Below are 17,602 nucleotides of genomic sequence, written 5' to 3' on the forward strand. Positions count from 1 at the left end.
GACTTGAACAGGTATTGAGACATATACTATTCTTGATGAAAGCTAAATTGGTCATTTTGAATCCCCAGGATGAGTTATCAATTTGGTAAAGGCCCCTTAACATTCCCTTTATATCCACTGTTATTGTTTAACATTGAATTTGATGTTAAAACTATAATGCTATATATTCTATTACAAATAAATAATAAATAATTTCAGGTGAAAATGCATTGTTATTAGAGCAGATCTCTTTCATTACATAGCTTGCTACTTAACTAGTCACTTTTCTGAGGAACAAAATCCTGTGCAAAACCATTGACATATAGTGAAAATATTGAGTTTAGAAGTCAATGAATGACACTGTACTATAACTTCAAACATGCCACTACTTTGCTGAGACTATGAACCAATCACTTCAATTTTTTGAATTTTAATTTTCTTATTTGTGAAATGATAATAATAGTACCCATTCTCAAGTAATTCACAATATTGTCACCATTTTGGAATTCAATAAACTTACATGAAATTCCTCTGTTTTTAAATGATGAGCTAATTGATTTGGCTTTTCTTATCCTGTTACTTACGTGGGCACTTCTTGACACAAAATGCTCCATAGGTGTATTTTGCATTGAAGTTATGCTCCAGTTGAAAGGTTGTTGGATTGTAGACAAAAGTTTGTGGACACTGAGTAACACATGCTCCGCTATCATTGAAGTTCATGCAGGCCTGCAACACAGCAAAGATTAATTTTGTTTTAAAAATAACCTTCATAATACTTGTTAAAGGGACACTGCTACAACAGTTCTGTGATAGGTTGTATTGTTTACTCAGCGTACATCTATTTCATAAAAACTGGAAAATCTGATAACTTTCTAGTTGTAAGGGCTCATTTTTTAACTTCATATTTGTTTTGTACTTCTCAATTTTACAAAACTGGTTTTCTAATGTCAGTAAATACACCATCTACAGTTATTGATGTTCTAATTGCTTGGTATCTATCCATTGATTTCTAAACTGAGAATTGGTTTAAATTATTAAAGTTAGATAATAGTGAAAACTTATTTAAGCTTACCCTTACCCAAAGGGTTTATGTTGAGTCTTAGAGTCTGGCGGTGACAACTAAATCTCCATTTGTACAGGCTAGACTTTCCTTAAAGCTGGTTTGGAGAGTTCAGTGCCTTAAGTGATATGGTAAGTCCATTCATCACCATTGTATAGTGAGAAAATGTGATGGTCATTCAAACTGGACTTAAAGAAAAGTCTCTGGCAGGTGACTAGTCAAGTGTAAATGTAGGGGGTACGATGCCAAAATGTAAAGAAGTAGCTATACTCAGTCCATAATTAAATAATATGATACCATTTCCTATATGGTCTTTTTCATAATGTCATACCGTTTACTAAAAGTCACCAGTTCAAGTAAATTTGTTTCTGCTGACATATATTTGTATTGAGACCTCAATTTGTTAATATGTTCAAATGCATTTGAGAATGATTAAAAACAATTGTGCCACCTAAGAGCTAGGTATCTGATATAAAAAGAGAACATATGTATAAGTACATAAAAACATGGGATTAGCAAAATAGGGGATGAACTAATTATCTTAATTTAACAATTTAAACATTCATAGGAATAATTTAGGCCTTGGAAGGCAAGCTAATGTGAACTCAAGCTATATTTTACGTATCATCATAGATTGTATGTATGGTTATTAATAAGCACTAATTTATTCTGTTTCCTCAAAACATTTTCTTAATTGTTGTTTTAGCAAGCACTTTATCGCAAACATGACAATTCCCTGATGATGGTCTACGAGATGCATAATCAGAACGAGACTCACCAATAATACATTATTCACTAAGATGACACTCACCAGGAAGAATCTATTAAAAACCAATCTAGGAAACTCAGTAAGTTTTAATTTATGGGTATAAAACTTCATGTGTCCTTATAATTACTTTACTAATATATTTTATACAGTGTTGTGCACAGATTGCTTGGCAACAAAGGGACATAAGCCAGAGAAATCAAACAAGTTTACCTTCCGGACAGCATACAATACAACATAACTTACACCAAGGTCTTGGTCTGGCATTCTTGAACATTCTGTACTAAATGCCAAAGTGGAATCACTGGACCATTCCATAAAAGTAATGAAATGAGAATTCTGAAGCTCACTCATCACTCTGCTTATTGTGATAACGGAACCATGAAAAAAATGCAGTGAAGCTTCTAAGTGAAAGTTAACATCAATTGTTGGTGTTTATTGTTGCTACTGTTTTGAAATTGCTAACAAACACTTGTTCAGCGTCTTCCAGATCAAGCTTCAATCCCATGTCTGGTGACAGGCAAGGGAAAGGGTCTCAGTTCAAGATCTGCTGAGCATCTTCTGTATATTTTTAATATTTTTCTTCTCTTTCCTTCTTCCTCCCTACTCATTTCTGCAATACACACTTCTGTTTCACTATAAAATTAGGATAGACAAATTAAGTTTCTTGTGACATTAAGAAAAGTAAGAAATTACTATGTATCTACATCATAAGAGCTATAATCTGTAATTTGCTTATTTCCAGAATTAAGTGCCAAATTGAAAAAAAGACTCAGTTCTAAATATATCTGTGTATTCTCTGGATATTTGAGAGGGGAAAAAAACCAAAATAAATTCCTGTGTGCATTTTTAGCAACAAAAATAGTTTATTATTTTATGATTTTTAGCTTAAAATGAAACTAATGCTCTGTGTGTATGAAATTTCATTAACTATAGCTCACAGAATTGCCTGCATGTATTCAAAAGAATAGAAAGACCTTTATCAGGGATATCAAAATGTAATTAAAAAGTGGCCCCTACAAGCTATAAATGTTAATTTTGAGGACATAAAAGTGTCCTCTTCTAAAATAAAAATCACACCGATTAGCATATAAATCGCTTTAAATGTGCATTTGTAAATCTTATAAATCTTGAATAATATTAGCTTGTAAACAATATAAACTGTAAAATAGTTAAATTCATAAATTTATGTGCTTTAATCTTGAAATTTATATTTGAGAAATAAAATGCAAGTGCCCCCACTCAGAAGACTCGACTCAACGATGCAACAGCACACATAGATAATCACCGTAAATTCTGGAAGGATGCTGTTAGCTTTTTACAAGATATCTCAATATGTTCTCCTTCATGTTGTCCAATAAATCTCACTCATAATATAAATTGTAATCAGAAAGACATAATTCATTTAGTAGAACAGAACAATCCTAGTTAATTAATAGCCACCCAGTGAGGGAATGACTTCTAGGAAGTCAGAGTATCTTTCTTAACCCTAAAATGGCAAAATTTGATCTTATCTTAATAAGATATTAAAGACTCAATGTGCCTGAGTCAAACAAGGATGGAAGGGAGGACCAGAGAGTGAAAGGGAGAGCTGCCAGACTTACAAAGCAGTCGGTGTCCTTAGGTCCCGAGCAGCCTCCAGCACATTCTCGGTGACAGCAGTCACTAACGTAGGGTCCGTAGCATCTGCCATCACACTGTTCTGCACAGACAGTCCTTGTCACTGCAGAAGACAGAGATAGGTCCTCATCAAAGTCAGCCACCAAGAGAAACTTCTAAGGGGATATGAAGTAGCTGAGAAAAGCTGAGCCCTGGAGAAACAATGTACTCAACTGTCATTGACTCAGCTCAGCAAACATTTACTGAACGAAGTCTGAAATTGATCAAAATTACTGCATAAAACCCTTCAAAATTAATACATGAATTTGTTTTCTATATTCTTTCTTGTTCCAGTAAATACTTACAGGCTTTACAAAAATCACACAACTTAGCAAGAAAGAATCAAATTTAGAACAACTGAATGCGACATTTTGGCAGGTTGTGAAGGATGGAGTCAGCAGCGAAGTCAACTTACAGTGTGCACAGTGAGGGCCTGTGGCGGGAGGTGTCCCCAGGAATGAGTGCAAGATTTTTGGTAGTCAATGCAGAAAGGGAAACAGAAACTTTTACATGATTCACATTATATCATTCCCATCAGATACATTGATGATAGGTGATAAAATGGATATGTGACTGACAAATAAATAGGTAGGTAGGCAGGCAGCTAGATAGATAGATAGATAGATAGACAGATAGATAGACAGACAGACAAAGAGAGATAGATAATGGATCAGTAGTAGGACAACTGTTTCTATTCCTGAGATTTAAGTCAAATTTCTACTAAGATTTCTGAAAAAGGAGGGACTTGTGTAAGGAACAGAGCAACACCCCAGAAGGAAGGAACGAAGGAAGGAGGAAAGGAAGAGAGGGAGGGAGGGAGATATAGTCATAGTAAACACAACAAAAACTTCTATTAGTTTTTTCTTATAACATCCTTCAATCCAAGCTGACAGCAGTATGTCAAGGTATACATTGGACATCAAAATTATAGTATTGAGGGACACATTTCTGCTTATCACACTTATTCCAAAGATATATTTTAAAAGTATTTAGAGAAATGAATTTTACAGCATATGTGTAGCACATCATTTCTTTGCTTCTGTATTTCCACTTCAGCCTTGTTTCTTCCCACCTCTTTGAGTTCTTCAAAGCTTCCTTCACTGCTATTATAGCGAGACACCACTCTAGTGTTCCTCAGAGCTGGTCTTCACAATTTTCTTTGGGCTAAGGGCTCATATAACTGGATGAAATCATTCATCTCTACTTTGCATACTACCTGTAGGTAGATAACATCAGATCCAGATCTGAATTCTCTATTGAGATGCAACATGTATTTCTAGGCATCTACAAAAGTTCTCATTTAGATGTACAAAATGGAATGTCTCATTTCCCCACCTCCACCATTGAGTATATCTCTCTTATTTGTTCCCTTACCTCAATTAATGATAGTACCATCCATCCAGTAGCTCAACTAAAATTTGGGGACATGTTTTCTATTTCTCCTTTCCCCTCACCCTCACTTCTCATACCTAATAAAAATCCCAAATACTAGCAATATATATTTTTCATTACTGTCCCTCCTCTCTACTCCAACTTTGTTCTGAGACTCACCTCTAAATTATTACATAGGCTTCTAAAAGATTTCTCAGATCACAATCCTCTATGCCACTCTAAAAGTAATGATTTGAAAATATGGGCCACTGCATATAAATCAATGTTGTTTCACAGTATGAAGCTTACTTCCCATCTCTGCACTAGAGGAGTAAACCCTTAGCAAGGAATAAAAGTCCTCTATGAATTGACCACCATTTCTACCAGCATCTCTCACTACTCTCACTGTGATCTTCACATCCAGACAGGGAAATACCATTTGTGGTCCCCAGTTCCTTTCATGGTACTCAATTGTGATTTTCACTGCCTTTTCACAATGCATTTCTTCATGATGAAAAAAACCCTTTCCGGCTTCTCTGTCTAGCAAATACTCATTCATAAGATCCACTTAAGGTGCAATTTTGCTCTGAAACCTTTTCAGACACATCTCCAACCTGACTTAATCTGACAAACTTGCTTCTGAGAAAGTAAGCAGATGAACTAAATCTACTCATTAACTCTTCATATTCATACAAGTGCTTATATTAACGTTCCTATCCCACATGTCGCGGAGCAACTAGGCCCGTGAGCCACAATTACTGAGCCTGCGCGTCTGGACCCTGTGCTCCGCAACAAGAGAGTCCGCGATAGTGAGAGGCCCGCGCACCGCGATGAAGAGTGGCCCCCGCTTGCCGCAACTAGAGAAAGCCCTCGCACAGAAACGAAGACCCAACACAGCCATAAATAAATAAATTAAAAAAAAAAAAAAAAGAGTTGCTCATTGAAATGGCAGACATATGTTAAGTAATCAAATTACTAGATTTGAAATCAGTGTTCTCACAGGACAGTCTACTAATTTGTTTTTAGTTGACAGGCTTTGCTCAGCTGGAAAATAGCATGAAGTGAGATAGCAATCATATCCTATAAATCATATCATGTTTTAATCCTAGACATATATGTCTAAGTGTTCATTTCTCTTTTTAACTCTATGGTGATTTAAGGTAACTATACAAAATGTTTCAATTTCTCTTTATTTATATACTTTGGTCTTTCCTACCAAATGAGGAAATTAATGTATATAGTATTTAAAGAAATAACCATGATTTTATTTTTATAAATTATTTATTAAATGTTCATAAGATAATTTCTCTCATTGAGTACACCATTTAAATATAAAAACAATATGTTAGAAAAAGGATCTAACGTAGTACAACCTTAGGTTCAATAATAATTATTATACTGTGTAACTTTTAAAACATGTATTCAAATTATTCAATCATATGTGTTGTCAACTATAAATTTTTCAAAATAGCAATTTCTTCCATACAGTGGTCACCTATCTCACATTTTCTTAGGACACTTTGATGTTAGAGATGCCATTCCATTTCAGGAACATGCAAAGAAACATCCTTCTAAGTCATTATTTTTTAAAATTTTGATTTAAGATATTAAAAGGGAATTCTGGGATTTGTTTCAAAAGCAGTCTACAATTGATTTTTTTCAAAAGGTAAGATACATTTAACACTAAAAAGCACTATTTGTTATCATAGTTTTCACACGCCTAAAGTTCAATAAGCATGAAACATATTTAGAAATCTTTGCTTGACAGATAATAAGTAAGCAAAAGAACAAAGCAATAAGCTTAATCTCTAAATAATGATGAGACACTGTTAAGAAACATTTCTTCACATTGTTATGAGTTTTGTTTCCAGAAAGAAAACTTTCCCTTTGTACAGTCTGTTTAATGGCACTTGCTGATTAATAAGCATTACTTAATATGAATTAAACACATCAAACTATACTCATATTTTATTATGATGGAAACACAAAACAAAAAACAGGTCCTGAAATGAATGAGATAATTCACTTAGCCTCCATGGGAACATTAACTTATAATTGCTTTGGTTATATTAATTTCCATCCTTGCTTGACTATTATTTCATTAGAATTTTTTTCCCCTATATTTATTATCTTTTCTAAATTGCTTCATTGAGTACATTACAATATTTGGGTTGAATTTTAACTAGCTTGTTCTTTAGTGGTACAACACTAACTCTGATTGTTTAACATAAAAGATAAAACCTGGGAAATTAAAATGCTTATTACATTAGGGTCAGTAAATTTGAAATTGGAAATGGGGATTCATTCAAAATATCCATGAGAATAAGATGAATATTGGTTCCTTAACGTTTAAGGAACCAAGCATTCTGTAGTAGTAAGAGGATGCTGCTGAGAGAATATCTATCATCTCAAAAAAACTACAGTATTTATAAGTAGGTTTATTATATCAGCATTTCACTAATAAAAACAAGGGCTTAATTACTCCTTAAAATATAATAATAACTACACTTAAAGTTACTCCCTTAGAAGAAATTAATTTTATTTGAAGAACTTTAGCAATTTACTAATCAAATATTTACTGTTACTTCTTATGAGTTACAAAAGGAAAATGAACATTCATAAATGATGCAAAACAGAACACTGACATCACGGTGACTAACCAAAGGATCGCTGCCCATTAAAAAATAAATGAGGTAAATTTAGGCAAAGTCTTTGTGTTTTCTTCCTTCTTTTTACACCCTGCCCCTTTTTTCCTCCTCCCCATCCATTCCTCCTTCATCATCTCCTCCATCTTCGCACCCTCAGTGCCTTCTGCTTCTCTTCACTTCCTTTACCCAGTGGCTCTGAGCCAGGCTTTCTATTAGATCATTGAACAGGATTCTTGCATCAGTGAAAATTTTGATTTAGTTGATAATCAGTGGGGCCCAAGATTTTCCATTCGAATAAACTCCCAGGTTATGTCACTGCCTACTAGTCTACAGACCTCATTTGGAATAGCAGGATATAGAGTACTTTAAAAAAAAATGCCTGGGAATCACCTAATTCCTATTAAATCAAAATTACCTGCCATGTTCTAGGATTTGATACTTTTAATAAGCTCCCCAGGTGATTTCCAATATGCAGTCTAGAGCTGAAAACCATTATTCTACCCAGTGAAAATGGGAAAAACTCTAGGTTATTTCCACCATTTGATTGATTGACTGACTAATTATTCTTTGTCTGAGATTTAATCACACTGACTGTCCTCGTCCTTTAATTTCCTATTGGTGTTGTTAAGCCCTCTATCACTAATAGGGAGATTAAGCAAACAGAACTGATGTGCAAGCAAGTAGGAAAATGTGGAAAGAAAAAGACCTAAAGTGGGAACAGAAATATTGCTTGGCTAATTCTGAAGGCAAAAATTTCAGATAAGTAAGAGACAGTCAGAAAACTGTTCCTTTCTCTTACCCAGCAGCTATTTACATGACAAGTAACCTGAGCAGTCCCCAATTACATTGCTAAGCATATTTTAAAGCATGCTTATTTTTATTTCATTCTATTTCAGTTAGTATTCAATGACCTGCACCTCTATGCTGCCTAGATTAGTTCTGTTTATTGACCAAATTTTGACAAACTGTGTCCGTGAAACACATTGTGTCCATTAAACAGATAGTACTTCAGTGGAATGGTTTTAGTGTTAGGCTGTTTTCAGTTACAAACTTGGAGGTTTGAACAAGAAGAAAAATGCTTGGGTTAAAGCAGAGGTGATTTGGGTTGGATGTGAAGAATTTATTGACTATTAGAGTGATAAAAACACTGTAATGAGCCACTGAATGGGCTTCTTGAGTCTTTATTTGTCAGTATTGAAGGGAAATCTCTTCTGAATGCTTTAGATCTCCACTAAATTAAAGACAGTGGGCCTGATGAAATGCTTTCTAGAGGTACCCTCTAGTTCTACAATCTAATATTTATTCCTATGAGTGGTGAAATTGTGACTGCCCCCCCTGCAAAATGAACGTTTTGGGTTTTGTAACATGCTTCTAGAAAGCTACTATCATCAGAATCGACTTTAAATGAAGCAAATAAAGCTCATAGACCATTCAAGAATATTACTTTCAGAGCATGCTGAAATGTGTAGAAAATCAGGTTTAATGACACTAACACTAAACTATATACCACTATTAATTTTCCCAGGGGAGAATAATTGGACACATCTGTGTGTCCAGTGCCTGATAGACTGTAAGAATCACAAAGAAAGATGCCTGGTCCTCTTCCTACTTTCTGATTCAATAAGTCTAGGGAAGGGGCCAGACAATTCATTTTTTTATTGGGAGTCCCAGGGTTTTCAGAAGTAGCCTTTATAAACCAATATTTTAAAACCTCTCTTCTAAGATACTCTCTCCTTCTTATTGTGTGGCTACTGCAGGAAGGGTAAAGCATTTATTTAGATGGGAAGGCAGAGATGGAGATAGGTCTTAAACTGGACTGCTGCTTCCTATCCCACATTAGATCACAGAATAATTGACAATAATTGTTGCCACACAGAGTCAAGCCTCAGGATACATAAAGACTATATCCTGATCTGGACAGGGAAGGAATTTTGAATTTTAATAATTTAATATTTTATCAGTTATTTTAACCAGCAGCATAAGGCCTAATGCATTGAAAAAAAGGCTAAGTAGAATTATAAAAACATGTCTGGGCTTTCTAAACTACCAGAGTTATACTCATTTTCACATCACAGAAGAAAATATAACATTATCTTTTATTTCTAATTAGTCTGGTGATAGCTACTCCAAAGGAACTGACCATTCATACCATAAGGCGAACACCCCTAAAAGTATTATAATGGTTTAATCTTATATGCAATAACTGCTACAGTTCACCTGAAAAACATGGCAGATACCTGCAAAGCCCTTACTGAAACTGACATTCAGAGTCAGTAAGTAAAAGTATGCCTAAATTTGGCAGCTACTAATCAGGTTTGACCCTTGTCCCAGTTAATTCCCTGGTGACCCATGGGCTATGACAGGGTAATATTGTTAGTTATGTCAAATAGGAAAGGAATCTTGTCTAATCTATTCTTCATCAACAGCTGCTTTATTCATTTATTTAATGAAGTTTTATTCAAACTATTTTTAAAAGACATGCTCAGTGGTTCATTAAGGGACCTTAAAGCTGATTTTAAACTACCCTCTTGGCCACCAGGGAAATTCTCCCTTATTAACAGGCTATTAACATCAGTAAAGTTTATGAGTCAGGATTAAAAAAAAACAAAACCGAAAACAATATTGCCCTATTACATGAATTATAAAAGTATTCTTGAGGGTGAGTGTGAGTTTTTGCATAATCTTTCCAAGACTATATATATAGATTCCAAGATAACAACGGAAGTGTATGAATTGGCATAATGAAACCATAAATAGTATTTAAAAATATATTTTTACATTAGAATTGATGGCTACACCTTACAATACACAAATAAATGATATACTGGAAATAAAGTGATTAAAAAATGGAATTATCTTATCATGGATGTGTTACAAACCAAAAAATGAGGAAAAGTTGACATTCAACTTTTCCAAATCACCTTGCATTATAGCAGACCAAACATCTCTATATCCAGACTTGATGAAAACGAACATACACACACACACGCATGCACACACACAATCTGTTTTGCTTATCCTAGTTCCCTATCCAGAATATCAGTAAACTGAAATAAAGACAATCTCTCCTACCCAGTATATATCTGGATGAGTTTCCTTCTGAAATTGGCAAAAAAAAATGCCAATTTTGTAATGAAAATAATCAGAAAATATTAAAATGGAAAAGACAGACCCTCATCAGGTAAGCAATGAATAAATATTTGTTGAACTAATGAATGATGCTAGTCTAAAATTCTCATTTTAGGAGGAAGTTAAAATCCAAGTAAATTGACTTGCTCATGGACAAATCCAAAATAATGTCCATACATCTCTAAGAGATATCACTATCTCATCAGGGTTTTCCAGGCAATATCTAGTTTCTTAATATCACAGCAGAGCCCACATCTAATAATCAAATAATATTCACTTTGGAAATTAAAATACCAAACGATGCTCAAATGCAAGATGAAATACTACCTTTAATAGCACAAGAAAACTGGAAATTAGCTATCCTCAGCTAAATCAATGTGCTCCTTTCTGATGTCAATTTATTTTTCATCCAAATACACACTCAATCACGTTGTTTCTGTCTCAGAAGGAAGGATGTTCTTTTCCTGCTTTAGAAAGTTCCTGAGCTCTAGATTACCCAGTCCATTAATGTTCAAGTCCAAATTTTTGCATTGCAAATTATTTATAGTCTCTCATCTATAATCAGCTTCTTTCTTTACTGGCCATTTCTTCATGGCTAATAGTTGAGACTGTCATATTTAAAATAAAAATTTAAAAATAATCCTTCTTTTACCTCATGCTCTTCATTATCCTCAGAAAGCCAAGCATTTTTCAAGAGTCACTTATAACACATTTTCTGCTGTATCTCAAATATCTATCTCCAGCCCCTTTTCACAATATCTCTAAATATCTCATCTTAGTTTCCAATTAGTAACTGATATTTATTAGGCATTTCTACTTGGATGAATAAGAAATATCTAAGACTCATAAAGGACATAACTAAGCTTTTATTTCCATCCTCAATCCAGCCACAGCACTGATCTCCACCTATATGCTTGATCTCAGTGACTACTGCCATCGTTGATTTAACTGATCCAACTTCTAACTTGGAACCGAATCTCAAATTTCTTCTCTTCTCTCCCTCACAGCCAAATTGGTTGGTCACCAAGCCTCATTATAAACTCTACTGTCTATTTCTTAAATTTCCTTTTTTCCATCCTGTTTTTTTCATGTTCTAAACTCCTGTTCTGCCTATTGGATGTCTGCACATTCTTCAAAGGTCAAGTCAATAGAAATCCCTTTGTTAACCCTTCATTGAATCCCTTACCTAGGACCCCTTACCTTGCATCCCCCTCAAAGTTTGTTCTTGGTGAACTCATTTCATGGCATACAGATTTCTATTACAGCCCTGACCCCATTATGTTTTAATTGGGTACTTCTGTGACCATCTACATCATGAATACAGAATATTGGAGGCACAAACCAATTTGTATTCACCTTTTATGTTCAAACCTTAGCACAGTACCTGACACTTTAAAAGCATCAATAAATGTTTGAGAATAGTCACACACAAGCCCATATGCAAACAATCTATGGTGATAAAAACATCAGAGAGTTTCAAGGATACTGTGCATTATTAATATCTATCTACACAATAATATAAACCAATAACATACATACATGTATAGAGATAGAGATATTGAGATAATATAGATGATACAGATATAGACATAGATATATAGAGATGAATAACATATAGATAGATGACAGGTATAGAGATCATACATATAGAGATAGATATATATATAGGAATAGGTATACATGTAGATATAGATATAGATAGAGTGCCAAAATAACACCATGCAGATAAATCTTCTTTGGGAGAAGTAGATCCTAACACACAGTAAGTTGGAAACTACTTTAATGATTCATATAGCACTTTCCACATTTGTTACTCTCTGGAGACAATTTAAGTATTTGCAATATTTATAATATATAAAGATTCACACTAATTATATATGAAGAAGTCTTTCAAATCAAAATACTGTAGAAAAATTGAGCAAAGACTATGAATAGAAAATTTAAGAAAAAAATAGTTAGAAATGCTCAATAATTATGTAAAAAAGACATTTGACTTCAGCTATAATCCAGGAACTATAAATTAAATCAGGGAAATGTTGTTGTGTACATAATTCTTAAATGAAAAAAAAATATTTAGTTTTCATGCAGGTTAAAGATTGGGCAAACTATTCGTGTGTATCAAAATTGATACAAGATTTTGGAAAAGTAATTTGCTGCTAACAAATTTGTGTATGTAAATTCACATGTGACCAAGCAGTTTTATTTCTAGCAATCTGACATGGAAAATGTGCACATATGGACAGATTTGTATTTAAAATGCTCATTGGTTGTAATTGAGACTAATAGAATGCAACCTAATGTCCACTAAGAAGGAATCTGTTAAGTAAATTACAGGTCACCCAGAATTTGGGAAACTCCTGCAGCACTAAATAAAGAATGAAGTTAATCTCAATCTGCTGAAATGAAAGGATTTTGAAAATATAATGTACAATGAAATAAAAGTGACAGAAGAGTAAATATAGTGTACTCATTTTTGTAAAACAAAATCCCAGAATTTATATAGGCTTATGTGAATAAATATACACATGAATGTACATATATATACCAAACATTACCATAAAGTAATCACTTTATGGAAGAATGTAGGTTGGGGGGAATGGTACTCATTGATGGGGATACATTATCACTTTTAATTCTATACATTTGAGTATCACAAAAATTTTTCTAAAAAAAAACTATAATATGAAATAATCTATGAATTTGGCAGAGCAAGTTAATTATCCCAGTGTTACAGATGAAGAAATTAACATTTAAAAAATATTTAACTAGCTTATCCTAGGTCACGTAATTTATTATAAAGTAGGGTTTTAAATTAATTTCCAGAATTGTATATATCTTCCTTAATATGTTTACATTAAAGAGCCACAAACAAGAGGTGTCTAAAGACCAAAGGGAGTGAGGGTGGGAGGAACATAGTTCCAAAAACTATTTAAAATACAACATGGGAGGAGGAACTAAGATGGCGGAGTAGAAGGATGTGCTCTCACCAGCTCTTGCAAGGACACCAGAATCAGAACTAGCTGCTGGACAATCATCGACAGGAAGACACTTGAACTCACCAAAAAAGATACCCCACATCCAATGACAAAGGAGAAGCCACAATGAGACGGTAGGAGGGGTGCAATCACAGTAAAATCAAATCCCATAACTGGTGGGTGGGTGACTTACAGACTGGAGAACACTTATACCACAGAAGTCACCCACTGGAGTGAAGGTTCTGAAGTCAGGCTTACCAACCTGGGGGTCCAGCAACGGGAGGAGGAATTCCTAGAGAATCAGATTTTGAAGCCTAGTGGGAATTGATTGCAGGATTCGACAGGACTGGGGGAAACAGAGACTCCACTATTGGAGGGCACACACAAAGTAGTGTGCACATTGGGACCCAGGGGAAGGAGCAGTGACCCCAGGGGAGACTGAACCAGTCCCACCTGCTAGTGTTGGAGGGTCTCCTGCAGAGGCGGGGGATGGGGGACTGTGGCTCATGGTGGGGACAAGGACACTGGCAGCAGAAGTTCTGGGAAGTACTCCTTGGCGTGAACCCTCCCAGCATCTGTCATTAGCCCCAACAAAGAGCCCAGGTAGGCTCCAGTGTTGGGTTGCCTCAGGCCAAACAACCAACAGGGAGGGAACCCAGCCCCACCCATCAACAGTCAAGTGGATTAAAGTTTTACTGAGCTCTGCCAACCAGAGCAACAGTCAGCTCTACCCACCACCAGTCCCTCCCATCCAGCCTCTTAGATAGCCTCATACACCAGAGGGCAGACAGCAGAAGCAAAAACTACAATCCTGCAGCCTGTGGAACAAAAACCACATTCACAGAAAGACAGACAAGATGAAAAGGCAGAGGGCTATGTACCAGATGAAGAAACAAGATAAAACCTCAGAAAAACAACTAAATGAAGTGGAGATAGGCAACCTTCCAGAAAAAGAAATCAGAATAATGATAGTGAAGACAATCCAGGACCTCGGATAAAGAATGGAGGCAAAGATCGAGAAGACCCAAGAAATGTTTAACAAAGACCTAGAAGAATTAAAGAACAAACAGAGATGAACAATAAAATAACTGAAATGAAAACTACACTAGAAGGAATCAATAGTAGAATTACTGAGGCAGAAGAACGGATAAGTGACCTGGAAGACAGAATGGTGGAATTCACTGCTGTGGAACAGAATAAAGAAAAAAGAATGAAAAGAAATGAAGACAGACTAAGAGATTTCTGGGACAACATTAAATGCAACAACATTCGCATTATAGGGGTCCCAGAAGGAGAAGAGAGAGAGAAAGGACCTGAGAAAATATTTGAAGAGATTATAGTCGAAAACTTCCCTAACATGGGAAACGAAAAAGCCACCCAAGTTCAGGAAGCGCAGAGAGTCCCATACAGGATAAACCCAAGGAGAAACACGCTGAGACACATAGTAATCAAATTGGCAAAAATTAAAGACAAAGAAAAATTATTGAAAGCAGCAAGGGTAAAACGAAAAAAAACATACAAGGGAACTCCCATAAGGTTAAGAGCTGATTTCTCAGCACAAACTCTACAAGCCAGAAGGGAGTGGCATGATATACTTAAAGTGATGAAACGGAAGAAGCTACAACCAAGATTACTCTACCTGGCAAGGATCTCATTCAGATTCCATGGAGAAATCAAAAGCTTTACAGACAAGCAAAACTAAGAGAATTCAGCACCACCAAACCAGCTTTACAACAAATGCTAAAGGAACTTCTCTAAGTGGGAAACACAGGAGAAGAAAAGGACCTACAAAAACAAACCCAAAACAATTAAGAAAATGGTCACAGGAACATACATATCGATAATTACCTTAAACGTGAATGGATTAAATGATCCTAACAAAAGACACAAGCTTGCTGAGTGGATACAAAAACAAGACCCATATGTATGCTGTCTACAAAAGACCCACTTCAGAACTAGGGACACATACAGACTGAAAGTGAGGGGATGGAAAAAGATATTCCATGCAAATGGAAATCAAAAGACAGCTGGAGTAGCAAAACTCATATCAGATAAAATAGACTTTAAAGTAAAGAATGTTACAAGAGACAAGGAAGGACACTACATAATGATCAAGGGATCAATCCAAGAAGAAGACATAACAATTCTAAATATATATGCACCCAACATAGGAGCACCTCAATACATAAGGCAACTGCTAAAAGCTATAAAAGAGGAAATCGACAGTAACACAATAATAGTGGGGGACGTTAACACCTCACTAACACCAATGGACAGATCATCCAAAATGAAAATAAATAAGGAAACAGAAGCTTTAAATGACACAATAGACCAGATAGATTTAATTGATATTTATAGGACATTCCATCCAAAAACAGCAGATTACACTTTCTTCTCAAGTGCGCACAGAACATTCTCCAGGATAGATCACATCTTGGGTTACAAATCAAGCCTCAGTAAATTTAAGAAAATTGAAATCATATCAAGCATCTTTTCTGACCACAACGCTATGCGATTAGAAATAAATTACAGGGAAAAAAACGTAAATAAGACAAACACATGGAGGCTAAACAATATGTTATTAAATAACCAAGAGATCACTGAAGAAATCAAAGAGGAAATCAGAAAATACCTAGAGACAAATGACAATGAAAACATGATGATCCAAAACCTATGGGATGCAGTAAAAAGCAGTTCTAAGAGGGAAGTTTATAGCTATACAAGCCTACCTCAAGAAACAAGAAAAATCTCAAGTAAACAATCTAACCTTACACCTAAAGGAACTAGAGAAGAAGAACAAACAAAACCCAAAGTTAGGGCTTCCCTGGTGGCGCAGTGGCTGAGGGTCTGCCTGCCAATGCAGGGGACGCGGGTTCGAGCCCTGGTCTGGGAGGATCCCACATGCCGCGGAGCAGCTGGGCCCGTGAGCCACAATTGCTGAGCCTGCACGTCTGGAGCCTGTGCTCCGCAACAAGAGAGGCCGTGATGGTGAGAGGCCCGCGCACCGCGATGAGGAGTGGTCCCCACAGGCCGCAACTGGAGAGAGCCCTCGCACAGAAACGAAGACTCAACACAGTCATAAATAAATAAATAAAAGAACGTGAATTTCTAAAAAAAAAAAAAAAAACCCAAAGTTAGCAGAAGGAAAGAAATCACAAAGATCAGAGCAGAAATAAATGAAATAGAAACAAAGAAAACAATAGCAAAAATCAACAAAACTAAAAGCTGGTTCTTTGAGAAGATAAACAAAATTGATAAAACATTAGCCAGACTCATCAAGAAAAAGAGGGAGAGGACTCAAATCAATAAAATTAGAAATGAAAAAGAAGAAGTTACAACAGACACCGCAGAAATACAAAGCATCCTAAGAGACTACTACAAGCAACTCTGTGCCAATAAAATGGACAACCTGGAAGAAGTGGACAAATTCTTAGAAAGGTATAACCTTCCAGACTGAACCAGGAAAAAACAGAAAATATGAACAGACCAATCACAAGTAATGAAATTGAAACTGTGATTAAAAATCTTCCAACAAACAAAAGTCCAGGACCAGATGGCTTCACAGGTGAATTCTATCCAACATTTAGAGAAGAGCTAACACCCATCCTTCTCAAACTCTTCCAAAATATTGCAGAGGAAGGAACACTCCCAAACTCATTCAATGAGGCAACCATCACCCTGATACCAAAACCAAAGATACTACAAAAAAAGAAAATTACAGACCAATATAACTGATGAATATAGACGCAAAAACCCTCAACACAATACTAGCAAACAAAACCCAACAACACATTAAAAAGATCATACCCTATGATCAAGTGGGATTTATACCAGGGATGTAAGGATTCTTCAGTATACGCATATCAATCAATGTGATACACAATATTAACACACTGAAGAATACAAACCGTATGATCATCTCAATAGATGCAGAAAAAGCTTTTGACAGAATTCAACACCCATTTATGATAAAAACTCTCCAGAAAGTGGGCATAGAGGGAACCTACCTCAACAT

The 17,602-nt window shown here is 35.4% G+C and overlaps 1 protein-coding gene across 2 annotated transcripts in view; it reads right to left on the minus strand.

Annotated features, from left to right (window-relative positions):
• ERBB4 (erb-b2 receptor tyrosine kinase 4) overlaps nucleotides 1-17,602 on the minus strand; it is a 1,139,160-nt gene that overhangs the window by 316,793 nt on the left and 804,765 nt on the right. For both annotated transcript variants that reach the window (XM_059928620.1, XM_059928621.1), the window contains exons 6-7: nucleotides 3,410-3,528; nucleotides 564-705 (exon numbers count right to left, since the gene is read on the minus strand). In XM_059928620.1, the coding sequence (XP_059784603.1) occupies nucleotides 564-705; nucleotides 3,410-3,528 (261 nt within the window). The remainder of the gene's footprint in view (nucleotides 1-563; nucleotides 706-3,409; nucleotides 3,529-17,602) is intronic.

This window comes from Balaenoptera ricei, chromosome 7 (assembly GCF_028023285.1).
Source record: "Balaenoptera ricei isolate mBalRic1 chromosome 7, mBalRic1.hap2, whole genome shotgun sequence".
NCBI lineage: Eukaryota > Metazoa > Chordata > Mammalia > Artiodactyla > Balaenopteridae > Balaenoptera > Balaenoptera ricei.